The 13686-nt window shown below is 35.6% G+C and overlaps 1 protein-coding gene across 3 annotated transcripts in view; it reads left to right on the top strand.

Annotated features, from left to right (window-relative positions):
- STK31 (serine/threonine kinase 31) overlaps window positions 1-13686 on the top strand; it is a 76380-nt gene that overhangs the window by 44367 nt on the left and 18327 nt on the right. For all 3 annotated transcript variants that reach the window (XM_040472426.1, XM_040472427.1, XM_040472428.1), the window contains exons 16-22: window positions 394-495; window positions 1921-2001; window positions 3850-3975; window positions 4589-4714; window positions 5106-5192; window positions 5844-5993; window positions 10686-10808. In XM_040472426.1, coding sequence (XP_040328360.1) covers window positions 394-495; window positions 1921-2001; window positions 3850-3975; window positions 4589-4714; window positions 5106-5192; window positions 5844-5993; window positions 10686-10808 — 795 coding nt within the window. The remainder of the gene's footprint in view (window positions 1-393; window positions 496-1920; window positions 2002-3849; window positions 3976-4588; window positions 4715-5105; window positions 5193-5843; window positions 5994-10685; window positions 10809-13686) is intronic.

Below are 13686 nucleotides of genomic sequence, written 5' to 3'. Positions count from 1 at the left end.
CTCATTTTTTTTTTTTAACCAAATCTCACGTAGAAAACAATTCCAGGGAATGTAATTGTATTCTTGTTCCTATTCTTGACATTTACTTTGTGATGGCAGTTGGTCATCTTCTTGGAGAAAATGTATAGCAAATTAAGAGACCAGAAAAATCTGTGTTGATTTATGTCTTTAGTTTTTAATCCTTTTTGTAGGTTAGGGAAAAATCAGTGTTAGAATAAAGTAATAAATATTAATTCAGCGGGTGTTATGAGGGTCTGTTATGTGCTAGGTACAGAAGGATACATAGAAATCAGAGCGATTTGTTATAGAAGTTATATTCTAGTGTACTAGGAAGACTTGTTTTGAGTCTACTTTAATAAACCTGTAAGGTCACTTTTTTCTTTCTGGTTAAAGTCTGATGACCATGATGGATCTGAAATTGAGAAAATAAAACAAGAAATAACTGACTTGCGCAATAGTGTCTTTCAGGAAGTTTATCGTGAGCAGGAGGAATATGTAAGTATTTAATTCTTTGAAGTTTTGAATTAGTTTTTACTCTAGAAATTGAATTCATATATCCATTTTATGAAGTAGACTATAATGACAAGGCTGGAGATTATATTGGCATAGTTATGTTTGCATAGTAATGTTTATGTGACTTTAGAAATTAATTTCTGATGAGAAAATAATTCATAACCATTGTACCAAATGTGGAAATCACAGAAAATTATAAAGAGGAAAAAAATCACCTGTAACTTTTCCATACAGTTATAACAGTAGTAATCACTGTTAACTTTTTACTTAACTTCCTTTTAGTCTACTTTCTGCCTGTTTTTGCAAGAATCAAGATTATAACACAAACATACTTTTGCATACTGCATGTTTTCTGTTTCATACAAAGCTAAAGATTTTTTCCTTTATTAAAATCTAAATGAACACTGTTTTAACGTAATGCTGCAATGAAAACACTAATGGGGCAGCATAATTTAGTTGAAGAATATAACAGAATGCAACTACCTGATTTTTTGGGGGAAATTACCACTTTAAGTCTCTATTCTTATGCTAATATTTAGGAGAGTTTGTGAGCGTATTTTCTTTTTAAAATGGAAGGATCTTTTCCATTTTAAAATGGAAAGACTATTTTATGTTTCATGGATGTTATGGGGAACAAGTAAGGTAGACACTGCTTTGAACATTAAAAATACAATGAAAATAATACACATTTAAAGTGTTATAGTTTATAGTAATCTCATCTGACTGTGTATTTACTTATTTTCCTTATGTGTATTTAATTATTTGCCCTATGAACCTTGGATAAATAGCTGTCTCCCAGTGACTTGACAAGTATCCAAAAGTTTTACTTAATAAATGTGACAAGTGACTTTTCTAAGGATCCTCAGTTTTCACATTTGCTTCATAGTAGCTTTGGTAGGGCTGCATATTTGTTTCTTCTTTCAAGGCTTTTATGATTTTTTCTCTCCTAAATGAAATAGCTATTATTTTAAAATGTTAAGTGTGTTCTTAATATTTTGAGAAATGATGACGATTCTATGATGCAAATTGATGTTATCAGCACACATTTTCATTTTAGCTTGGAAGTGATTATATACTTTGATTTTAGGCAAGATATTGTGCCTATTTATGCATACCAAGAGTAAAATTGGTAATTAAGTTTTTCTTCTATTAGTAAGATGGTAATTGAGATCCAAGATGACTCGGTAATTGAGACCCAAGATGATATTTCTTGTGGTAGAAGGCAAAGTCAGTGATTACGTATCTTATTAGGCTATCTATATACAATAGATTATCTATCTTGTTAGAGATACAATAAGGGAGTTACTGGTATGTTTTTTTTTCCTGAAGACCAACATGTCACAATTGAATATATATGACCTATACACATACATATAGATCCTTAATAAAAATATTTTTTAAATTTAGGAGAAGCTGAATAGCTTGGTACATAAATGGTTTCCTGAGCTGCCTCTCCTTTTTCCTGATATAGGATTACTTAAGTACATGGTAAGCTTTGTTGCCCCTGAAAATTACTACTCTGCAGAGAGGGTTAAAAGTGATGGTACAATCGTGTGTTAGTGTTAAATTTATCCTTACTATGAAAATGTTCCTGATGAATAGTTTTTGGGTAATGTTAGAACTTTTCCTCAAGATTGTCTTTAGTATTGGCATATTGTATTTTAATGTTTATATTAATTTGCATGTTTGTTTCTGTTTTCTCTTTTCTTCATGTCTATTCAGTACATTGCATGGCACTTGTTTGAATGACAGGTGTTTATTTTCTTAAATGATAAAACAGTTTTAGCTACTGTTTCAAGAGTTAGAATAGGGGTGCCTGGTTGGCTGAATCGGTTAAGTGTGTGACTGATTCCAGCCCAGATCATGATGTCACAGTTTGTGAGATCGAGCCCCTGTCAGCTGTGCTGACAACTGGAGACTTCTTGGGATTCTCTCTTTCCCTTTCTCTTTGACCCTCCTCCACTCACATGCTCTCTCTTTCCCTCACTCTCTCTCTCTCTCTCAAAATAAATAAACTTAAAGGAGTTAGAATAAAAGCAGGACAGTGCCATTCATAAGGAATTTAAGCAGAATATATTTTTTAAGTTAAAGCAGGTAGTAAAGAATTCTAGAGAACTGGTTAAGTAGAGATGTTGACATGGGTATAGTTTTCTAGGTAGGCAGGATTCAAAGCCTGGGAGATCAATGTATTAGATAGAAGGGCAGTATAGAGCAGGATTGGTAAACTCTGACTCTTAGGGCAGAGTCTATTAGCTCTGTGTTTTATATTGTCTGCTAAGGATAAGGGACTAGATGAAATATCTATTCTGTAAGATTGTCATTAAACTCATGATAATAGCTTAAATGTAGTACAGAAAGGGTTGTACACATAGACTTATGAACTATAAATATGTAAAATTAAAGTCTCCTTAAATTGTTACAGCAATTACTATCAAATTTTTCCAGGCTAGACTTTAAAATAATGTGGTGTTTTCCTCATAATTATTTAATTCTAGCTTAGACACTCTCTCATGTAGGATGCATGGTGGGTGAGTATGTGGTGCTGTGTAGGACTTGGAAATTAGTTTTTAAAAATGTGCTGATCTCTTCATTATGGAACATTATAAAACATTTTAATCATAGCTGATAGACTCTTTTATTGATTTTAAGTTGTTTGACTGTGATGTATGCCTAGGAAACCCCTGTTGGTTGATTATATTTTGTGGTTTACTTAAATATATTGACAACACATAAAAATAAAAACCAGAAAACACTTTTGCAACCCTTCTTACTAAAACTACACCATGATAAGATTTACCTTGATCTAAAATGTTGGTAGTCAGGTTTTAGTGCAAAAATTTTATTCCTTTTAAAAAGTGGCAGAAATATCTAATAGAATTAAAATATTTGAAAGCCATTTTCACTTTTGAGGATTCCACTTCAGAGGCAGAGGTGTTAGAATTACTTCATAGGGGTCATAATTTTTAGAGTTCTCATTCTCATTATGCAACCTTCTTTGTATTTGTCATCATTTTAATATTTTTTAGGAAACACATGAAGTTTTCCAAGTAAACATCAGGGTTTTTTGGATGCATGTCTGATTAACCCAGTTATATTTAGAATTTGTTCTGGAACTGTAGCAGCCATTACATGTATGTTGATTATACTTTGGGTGAGAGGATTTCAAGAGCTAGGAACTAAAAAAACTAGGAAGCTTTCAGTATTTTTATTTTATTGGTTTCTCTAGTAGGGTTGATGATGTTCAAACCATCTCATAGCATGTAGTTAATTATGTCGATGATTTAAAAGTAGTGGAATTGTTTGGATTCTTCAACTGTAACAAAAATTTGTGCCTAGAAATCTGGTGGTCTTCTTACTATGAGTTTGGAACGGGATCTTCTTGATGCTGAGCCCATGAAGGAACTTAGTGGCAAGCGCCCTTTGGTTTGTTCTGAGGTAAATGGACAGATAATTCTTTTAAAGGTAAGTTTAAGTTTTGATTTATGGGAGATTCAGACATATTACAGGGGAGTGGTGGCATTACTTTCAGGAAAGTGAAAATCCACTGCTTGTTTTTTGAATTATATGAGTTGACTAGCCTGATGATTATGCTTCCAGTTTGGCTGCCAGACCTAATTTTGAATTCAGAGTTTCCCTCATTTCCCTAAATAACACATGTCTTTAATTGGATATACTTGGTTTTCTTTTTTGGGTGAACTTATTACTTTCTGTCCAATTCTAGCCTTTTAAAGTTCTTATTTTCTTATGCTTCTCTTAGAAATCTCAGCTATTTTGCCAATACAGTCTTCTCTTTGGCTACTTTACTGATCTGGGAAACTTTATCATAATAGGATAATTAATTTGGCCATTGTGGCAGTGTGTTATAGAATATTTATTAAGGTATAGGTAGAATTGTTCTTTCTAAATTATAAAGGAAATTTATATATTCAAAGCAGGTAGAAAAGGAACTTATACAATTAAAAAATAAAGTTAGATGTAATTTAATTTATAATTACTATGTTTAAGTTGGAATGATGTATAACTATAGTAGGATTTTTAATGTTGGGATTATCATTGCCTCTTTTTCTGGTATCAGGGCTATTCTGTAGATGTGGACACAGAAGCCAGGGTGATTCAGAGAACAGCTGCCTATCACAGAGCTTGGAGAGAAACTAAAGAAGATTCTGGGTTGCTACCACTGATATTCCTATTTTTGTGTAAGGTAAAGTTTTTTTTTTTTTAATGTTTATTTTATTTTTGAGAAAGAGAGAGCATAATGGGGGTGGACAGAGAGAGAGGCGGGGGGACAGAGGATCTGAAGCAGGCTTTGCGCTGATAGCACAGAGCCTGACACAGGGCTCGAACTCACAATCTGCGATATCATGACCTGAGCTGAAGTCGGACACTTAACCAACTGAGCCATCCAGGTACCCCGGTAAAGTTTTTATGCTAATCTCTTACAGAAAACATTTTATTTACAGTTTTACCTCCAAGCTTTAAAAAGGTAGTTCATTCCTTTTAACATAAAGAGAAATTTATTTTGTATAATCACTGTATACTGAAAATACATTGAAGAATTTTTCACTTTGAGTTTCATTCTGTTTTGCTTTTAGTCTGATCCTATGGCTTATCTGATGGTCCCGTACTATCCTCGGGCAAACCTGAGTGCTGTTCAAGCCAGTGTGCCTTTAACTTCAGAAGTGAGTAAAAAACACTATTTCTAATAAATGAGAAAATAACACCTAATGTTAGAGGGAATACTACATGCTTTATATATTATGTAAAATTTTGCCTGGTATCAGGCTATTTCATTGTCACATCAACCCTGTGATGCTGTTATATACAGATGAGAAAAATGAGGGTCACAGAGATTCAGTGACTTGCACAGGGTCCTCAGCAAGAGGCAAAGATGAGAATTGAAATTAGGTCTTTTGGTACCAAAGCCCATGCTTATAACCTTTAAGCTGTGCTGTATGTAAATTGCATAGTATAGTGTATTTGATATTATAAGTGCTTAAGTAACAGCTTTAATTTGTATTGTAAATTTGAATTAGTAATAAAAATACAGGATGCCCTGATTCTTCTTATCTGGTAACACTATTTAGTCTCTCTAGGTGCTTTATATATTCATTATTTGTAATCTCAATCTTAGGGGCTGTAGTGTCTTAAGTTATATGTGTATGATGTTACATAATCAGGGCTTCAGGTCTTTAATTCCTTCTCTATGCTATATTCTTATTAAAGGATCATTTGGAGGTACTCTCCTGGAAAAGTCTTTTAGTTAAAGAAAAGATTCAGTGTTAAAATGATTTGCCTACTTCCTGACTTCTTTTTTGTGTGCTTATCTGTAGGAAGCTTTAAAGGTCATGAGAGGTGTTGCCCAGGGCCTGCATACATTGCACAAGGCTGACATAATTCATGGATCACTTCATCAGAACAATGTATTTGCTTTAAATCGTGAACAAGGAATTGTCGGAGATTTTGACTTCACCAAATCTGTGGTAAAATATAGTGGTTTTACAAATAGGTTAATATTTAATATTATTAGACATTAGTTCAGCCTTTTACATAATATGGTAATTTATTATAAGATCTTTGTCTTGGTTAAGACATGTAGCATGTAATATAAACAATTAACTGTTACCAGCTAGGTGCTAGAACAAGAGTTTCTAAGTCTGTGTATTGTATTTTTTAAACCTAAGTATTAGGAGCAAACTAACATTATATTTATTGGCATTGACGACACTACTTGTTAATTATTTTTTCATCATCAAGAAATATTTAATTCCTTGGATATATACAAGGAAAACTCCTGTGTCCCCTTCTGCTTGTGCCCTCCCCCATGTAGATTGAATGTAGTTATAGGTACTTTGCTATTTTTTGATTAATGGGCATTTTTAGAAACTTGGGAACCTTGGACTTTTCTGGAGTTTTTTTGTTTGTTTATGTAAAAGTATTTATTTTAAAGTTATTTATTTTCAGATACAGAACATGTGAGCAGGGGAGGGGCAGAGAGAGGGAGAGAGAGAATCTGGGGCTTGATCCCATGAACCGTGAGATCATGACCTGAGTTGAAATCAAGAGTTGGATGCTCAACTGACTGAGCCACCCAGGCATCCCTGGACTTTTCCATTTAGTTTAATTGCTGGTTCAACTACATTAGTTGCTAATTTGGTGTCTTATAACCTCAGAACAAGCAGTTTGTAGAGATAGGAGATATCAGACAATGAAAGAGCATATTGTGGTCTTTTTTTTTTTTTTTGGCAGAATGGGTGGCCTCAAAATATATATGATCACAAGGGAGCAGTTTTTTAAATTTTATTTTATTTTTTTTAGAGATAGAGTGCATGTGCACATGAGCAAGGGAGAGTGGCAGAGGGAGAGAGAGAGGATCTTAAGCAGGTTCCATGTGCAGCATGGAGCCTGATGCAGGGCCTGATCCCATGACCCTGGGATCATGCCCTCATCTGAAGTCAAGTGTTGGATACTCAACTGACTGAGCGTCCCAGTCGCCCCAGGTTTCTTTTTTAAGACAACAGCTTTATTGAGATATAATTCACATATTACAATGTGTACAATCAGTACTGTTTTTCAGTATATTGACACAGTGGTGCATTGATCACCTTTCTAATTTCAGGACACTCCCTCCAAAAGAAACTCCATATGAATTTGCAGTCACTCCTCATTTCCTCCTTTATTCAGCCCTTTGGAAACCGCTAATTCAATTTCATCTCTGTGGATGTACTATTCCGGACATTTCCTATAAATGGAATCATTCAATATGTGGCCTTTTGTGATTGGCTTATTTCATTTAGTGTAATGTTTTCAAGGTTTATGTGTCTTATAGCATGCATCTGAACATCATTCCTTTTTTTTTAATTTTTTTTTTATTAAAAAAAAATTTTTTTTTTCAACGTTTATTTATTTTTGGGACAGAGAGAGACAGAGCATGAATGGGGGAGGGGCAGAGAGAGAGGGAGATGCAGAATCAGAAACAGGCTCCAGACTCTGAGCCATCAGCCCAGAGCCCGACGCGGGGCTCGAACTCATGGACCGTGAGATCGTGACCTGGCTGAAGTCGGACGCTTAACCGACTGCGCCACCCAGGCGCTCCTCGTCATTCCTTTTTTAAAATGCCCAAGTAATATTTTATTCTGTGGGTATACCATATTTTGGTTTTATAGTCCTCATTTGATAGACATTTGGGTTGTTTACACTTTTTGATTATTGTGAATAATGCTGCTATGGACATTAGTATACAGATTTTTGTGTGGACATATATTTTCATTTCCCTTGGGAGTGGAATTTTTTGCTATATATATTTGTTTTGCTCTATAGTAACTCTTCCACCTTTTTAAAAATTTTTTTCTTTTAATGTTTATTTTTAACAGAGAGAGAGAGAGAGAGAGAGAGCAAGCAGGGGAGGGGCAGAGAGAGAGGGAGACAGAGTCTGAAGCAGGCTCCAGGCTCTGAGTTGTCAGCACAGAGCCTGATAGGGGGCTCTAACTCATAAACTGCAAGATCATGACCTGAGCTGAAGTCGGATGCTTAACCCACTGAGCCATCTGGGCTCTTCCCACCACCCCCTTCTCCATCATTTTCCAAATATACCATTTCCAATGATTTCTAATGTCAAAGGATGATCAGTAACAAGAACATGAACCCTGGATTCAGACAGACCTTGGCTGCAATTCTTACCCTCCCACTTACTTGCTGTGTGACCTTGGGTTTTAGACTCTTTGAGGCTAAATCAACTATAAAATGGGAATAATATCTACCTTAAAGAGTGATTGTAAAGGTAAAGGTAATTAGCACGATAATTACTTAGCACATACCACTAATTGTTAATTATGTCTTCTCCTTCCAGTATGTTTATCCTTGCTTCTCACAGTGTAACCAAAAGACCAGCAGCTACAGCATTACCTGAGAGCTTGTTAAGAAATGCACGGGGTGCCCGGGTGGCTCAGTCGGTTAAGCGTCCTTAACTCAGGACACGATCTCGCGGTCCGTGAATTCAAGCCCTGCGTCAGGCTCTGGGCTGATGGCTCGGAGCCTGGAGCCTGCTTCAGATTCTGTGTCTCCCTCTTTCTCTGCCCCTCCCCCGTTCATGCTCTGTCTCTCTGTCTCAAAAATAAATAAACGTTAAAAAAAAAAAAAGAGCCTCTTAAAAAAAAAGAAGAAATGCACAATCTCCATCCCAAAAATGCTGAATAAAAATTTGCATATTAACAAGATCCCAGGTGATTCACATGCACTGTAAAGTCTGAAAACCCGTGATCTTGACAACAGACTATCTTTCAAATTTTTCTTCCTGATTAATATTTCAATCTGAAAGTAGTGTGAAAAAGTTGAGCAAAGGTGAGTTTAATCAGTATTTCAGTGTAAATAATTTTAAATGAAAATTAAAACAATGTTTTGGGGGATAACAACAGTTGACAAATCAGTATAAAGGGGGAAGAATAATTCTTGGAGTAATCATGATATGTATAATATTGCAAATGGCATGCTCAAAAGGTGAGTTAACCAGGACCCTTACCAGTTGAGAACCTTTTTTAAACTCCTAACTTAGTTGTTTTTCTTAGGACATTATCTTAATTTTCAGATAAACTAATATGATAAATATTTCAATAAATATACATTGTATAAATCCTTCATAATCCAGCATTTCTTTATAGTTTTACATTTTCATTTTCTCATCTTTTTGAGCTACCATATGAAAACCATTAAGACTGCATATCCACAGGTGGCATTACCCTGTGATTTGCAGATGACTGAAGTATAAAGCATTATGACTTATACTAGTCAAAAGGGAATTGCTCTGGGGCACCTGGGTGTTGCACTCTGTTAAGCATCTGATTCTTCATTTTGGCTCAGGTCATTATCTCACTGTTCCTGAGTTCAAGACCCACATTGGGTTTGGCTCTGACAGGGTGCCTGCTTGGGATTTTCTCTCTCTTTCTAAATAAACAAACTTAAAAAAAAAACTCGTCAGACAATAAAATGTTTGCAAGAATGCAGAGAAATTGAAATCCTCAAACATTGCTGATGAGAATGTGAAAAGATAGAGGAATCACTTTGTAAAATAGTTTGGTACCTCAAAAAAACCCCAAAAAACAGGGGTGCCTGGGTGGCTCAGTTAAGCGTCTGACTTCGGCTCATGTCATGATCTTGCACGGTTTGTTAGTTTGAGACCCGTGTTGGGCTCTGTGCTGACAGCTCTGAGCCTGGAACCTGCTTCAGATTCTGTGTCTCCCTCTCTCTCTGCTCCTCCCCTGTCACTTTCTGTCTCTCTTTCTCTCAAGAGTAAAAAAAAAAAACAAAACAAAACAACAACAACAAAAAAAAACATTAAAAAAAAAAACGATCACAGCGCCTGGGTCACTCAATCGGCTAAGTGTCCAACTTCGGCTCAGGTCACAAGTTCACGAGTTCGAGCCCCACTTCCTGCTCTGTGGTGACAGCTCAGAGGCTCAGAGCCTGGAGCCTGTGTCGGATTCTATGTCTCCCTCTCTCTCTCTGCCCTTCCCTTGCTCCTGTTCTCTCTCAAAAATAGACATTAAAACAGTTTTAAAAAATGAAGCGTCTGGGTAGCTCAGTCGGTTAAGCGTCCAACTTCGGCTCAGGTCATGATCTCATGGTTTGTGAGTTCAAGTTTGGAGTCGGGCTCTGTGCTGACAGCTCAGAGCCTGGAGCCTGCTTTGAATTCTGTGTCTCTCCCTCTCTCTGCCCCTCTCCCGCTCACACTCTGTCTCTCAAAATAAATAAATAAATAAATAAACAAACAAACAAAAAAATTAGAAAGCAAATTAAAAAATAATGATCAGTAAGGAAGAAAAGTACTTTGTTGACTTCCAGTTTTTAAAGTTATTTAGAATTTTCAGAATTAGAAAATAGCACTCTTTCTTGCCCTAATGAACTTTATTTTTACAAGAAGTACCAAATATTTAAATAATTGGTGTTTTTTGGTTTTTAGTCTACTTCAATCTATAATGTGAAATGTAACCAAAGTCTCACTATTAATTGTATGAGACTAATTTTAAGAGCAATTTATAATAGCAAAAATTGCATAAAAATATTTTAAAGCAAGAGAGAATGAAATATTTCAAATGAATTTGTTTTTTTGTGTTAATTAAATGCAGAGGACTTAACTCATCTGTGTTGCCTCTAAAATTTTTAACCTGTTGTTTTTGTAGAATCAGCGAGCCTCAGTGAACATGATGGTTGGTGACTTGAGTTTGATGTCACCTGAACTGAAAATGGGAAAGCCTGCTTCTCCAAGTTCTGACTTGTATGCTTATGGCTGCCTTTTATTATGGGTATGTAATTTTTTTATTGTAATAGATTAGTTTCATATATATATGTGCGTGTGTGTGTATATATATATGCACACACGCACATATATATATGTACAAACATATTTGTATCTAAGTATATAAAGTGATAATTTTATAGTGGTTTTGCTCAACATATTGCTCTGGATGAAAAGCAGTGGTAGATTTTTAGAAGAAAAATTAGAAAAATTTAGTAGAAAATTGTTTTTTTCTTTTTTTTATAGTTTTTTCAAAAACTATTCATATACTTCCTGTCACCTATTGTATACTTTCTACAATTTGCTTGATATATATTTTACATATTATGCTATTGTTTTACCTTTCTTTAAGGCAAGATTAACAGTGAAGATAATTTTGTCCTATATTAATCTGTAAGCAGTTCCTGCATATGTGGAAAGTAAATGTTAAATGAGCCTTGAGTAAGTGTTCCTGTTTTCATTATAAACCAAATAGCTGTTTTTTAATCCATGGCTTAAACCTATTCTTTCCTGTGAATTTTGAGGGATTGGTATTAACAAGGGAGGAATATCTGTTTTTACTTTTTTTTGTTTTTCTTTTTTTATATTTTTCTGTTTTTATTTCTTTTGCTTAACATTGTTCTGGAGGTTCTAGCCCAGGGGTCAGCAAAATTTTCTATAAAGGGCCAGATGGTAAATCTTTTAGGCTATGTGAGTCATATAGTCTCTGCTGCTCTATAAGGTAGCCATAAAATATGTAAATGAATGAATGGCTCTGTTGCAATAAATAAATAAGTAAAACCTTATATGGAATCGAAGTTTGAATTTCATATAATTTTAATGTGTCATGAAATAGTATTCTTTTTTTTTTTTAAGTTTATTTATTCATTTTTGAGAGAGAGAGTGAGTGAGCAGGGATTGGGGCAGAGAGAGAGACAGAGAGAGAGAATCCCAAGCAGGCTCTGCACTGCCAGCCTGGAGCCCAACATGGGGCTTGAACTCACGAACTGGGAGATCATGACCTGAGCTGAAATCAAGAGTTGGATGCTTAACTGACTGAGCCACCCAGGTGCCTCGAAATAGTATTCTTTTCTTTTCTTTATTTTACTTTTTAAATGTTTATTTAAAAACTGAGAATAAACTGAGGGTTGATGGGGGTGGGAGGGAAGGGAGGGTGGATGATGGGCACTGAGGAGGGCACCTGTTGGGATGAGCACTGGGTGTTGTATGTAAACCAATTTGACAATAAATTTCATATTAAAAAAAATAAATAAAATAAATGTTTATTTATTTTGAGAGGGAAAGAGCGTGAAGGCAGGGGAGGGGCAGAGAGAGAGGAGAGAGAGAATCTCAAGCAGGCTCTGTGTTGTCAGTGCAGAGCCTAATGTGGGTTTTTATCTCATGACTGTGAGATCATGACCTGAGCTGAAATCAAGTTGCGTGCTTAACTAACTGAGCCACCCAGACACTCCTAATTTTCTATTAAACATTTAAAAATGTGAAAACCATTCTTGGCATGTAGGCTGTATAAGAAATAAGCAGTGGCATAAGTTTGGTGTGCAAGTGAGAGTTTGCTGATCCTAGTTTTAGCCAGTATAATAAGACTACAAAAACAAATAAAATGCATACAGTTTAAAAATGAAGAAGTAAAGCTGTTTTTATTCAAAAATGACATGATTAATTATGTACAGTCTTGAGGAATGTACTTAAGAGCTACTACGACTAACAAGTTTAGCAAGGTTGCAGGATGTAGTCATCATAATAATTAACTGTATTTCTCTATACTAGCAACCAACAATAGGAAATTGAAATTAAAATCATTTATATAGGTATCAAAAATACAGAGTTTTTAGGGATAAACATGACAAAAGATACGTAAGACCTATACCCTGAAAACTATGATATATTGTTGAGCAAAATTAAATAAGATGTAAATAAATGGAGAGTTGCATCATGGTCATGGACTGAAGACTCAATGTTGTGTGGATGTGAATTTTTTTTTTTAATGTTTATTTTTGAGAGAGAGAGAGAGTGTGTGTGGGAGAGGGGCAGAGAGAGAGGGAAACACAGAATCTGAAGCAAGTTCCAGGCTGAGCTGTCAGCACAGAGCCTGACGTGGGGCTTGAACTCATGGACTGTGAGATCATGACCTGAGCCAAAGTCGGACACTCAACTGACTGAGCCACCCAGGTACCCCTGGATGTGAATTCTTAAATAAGTCTATGGATTCAATACAGTTTCAGCAAAAATGCTTCTAGGCCTTTTTTTTTTTTGAAAAATTGTTTTGATGTTTATATTTGAGAAAGAGAGACAGAGTATGAGCAGGGGAGAGGCAGAGAGAGGGAGACACAGAATCTGAAGCAGGCTCCAGGCTCTGAGCTGTCAGCAAAGAGCCCAGCGTGGCGCTCAAACTCACAAACCATGAGATCATGACCTGAGCCAAAGTTGGTGCTTAACTGACTTATAAAGTATTTTATATAAATTATACCTGGATGTCAATTACTGCCTCAGTGTATTTCTTCTTATTCTGTACTTCTCCATCAGCCTAAAAATATGGTTAAGTCTGGTGTATCACAAAAACAAAACAAGTGCCTGGGTGGCTCAGTCAGTTAAGTGTTGGACTTCAGCTCAGGTGATGAACTTGCACTTTGTGAGTTGAAGCCCCATGTCAGGCTCTGTGCTGACAGCTCAAAGCCTGGAGCCTGCTTCAGATTCTGTGTCTCCCTCTCTCTCTGCCCCTCCCAGGCTCGTTCTCTCTCTCTCAGAAATAAACATTAAAAAATTTCAAAACAAACAATCCACAGTTGTTTGTTTGTTTGTTTATTTATTTATTTATTTATTTTAATGTTTATTTTGAGAGAGAGGGAGAGAGTGCAAGCAGGGCAGGGGCAAAGAAAGACAGATAC

Source organism: Herpailurus yagouaroundi, unplaced genomic scaffold (genome assembly GCF_014898765.1).
Source record: "Herpailurus yagouaroundi ecotype Mexico unplaced genomic scaffold, PumYag 100, whole genome shotgun sequence".
NCBI lineage: Eukaryota > Metazoa > Chordata > Mammalia > Carnivora > Felidae > Herpailurus > Herpailurus yagouaroundi.
This window is presented reverse-complemented; position numbering and strand designations above follow the sequence as displayed.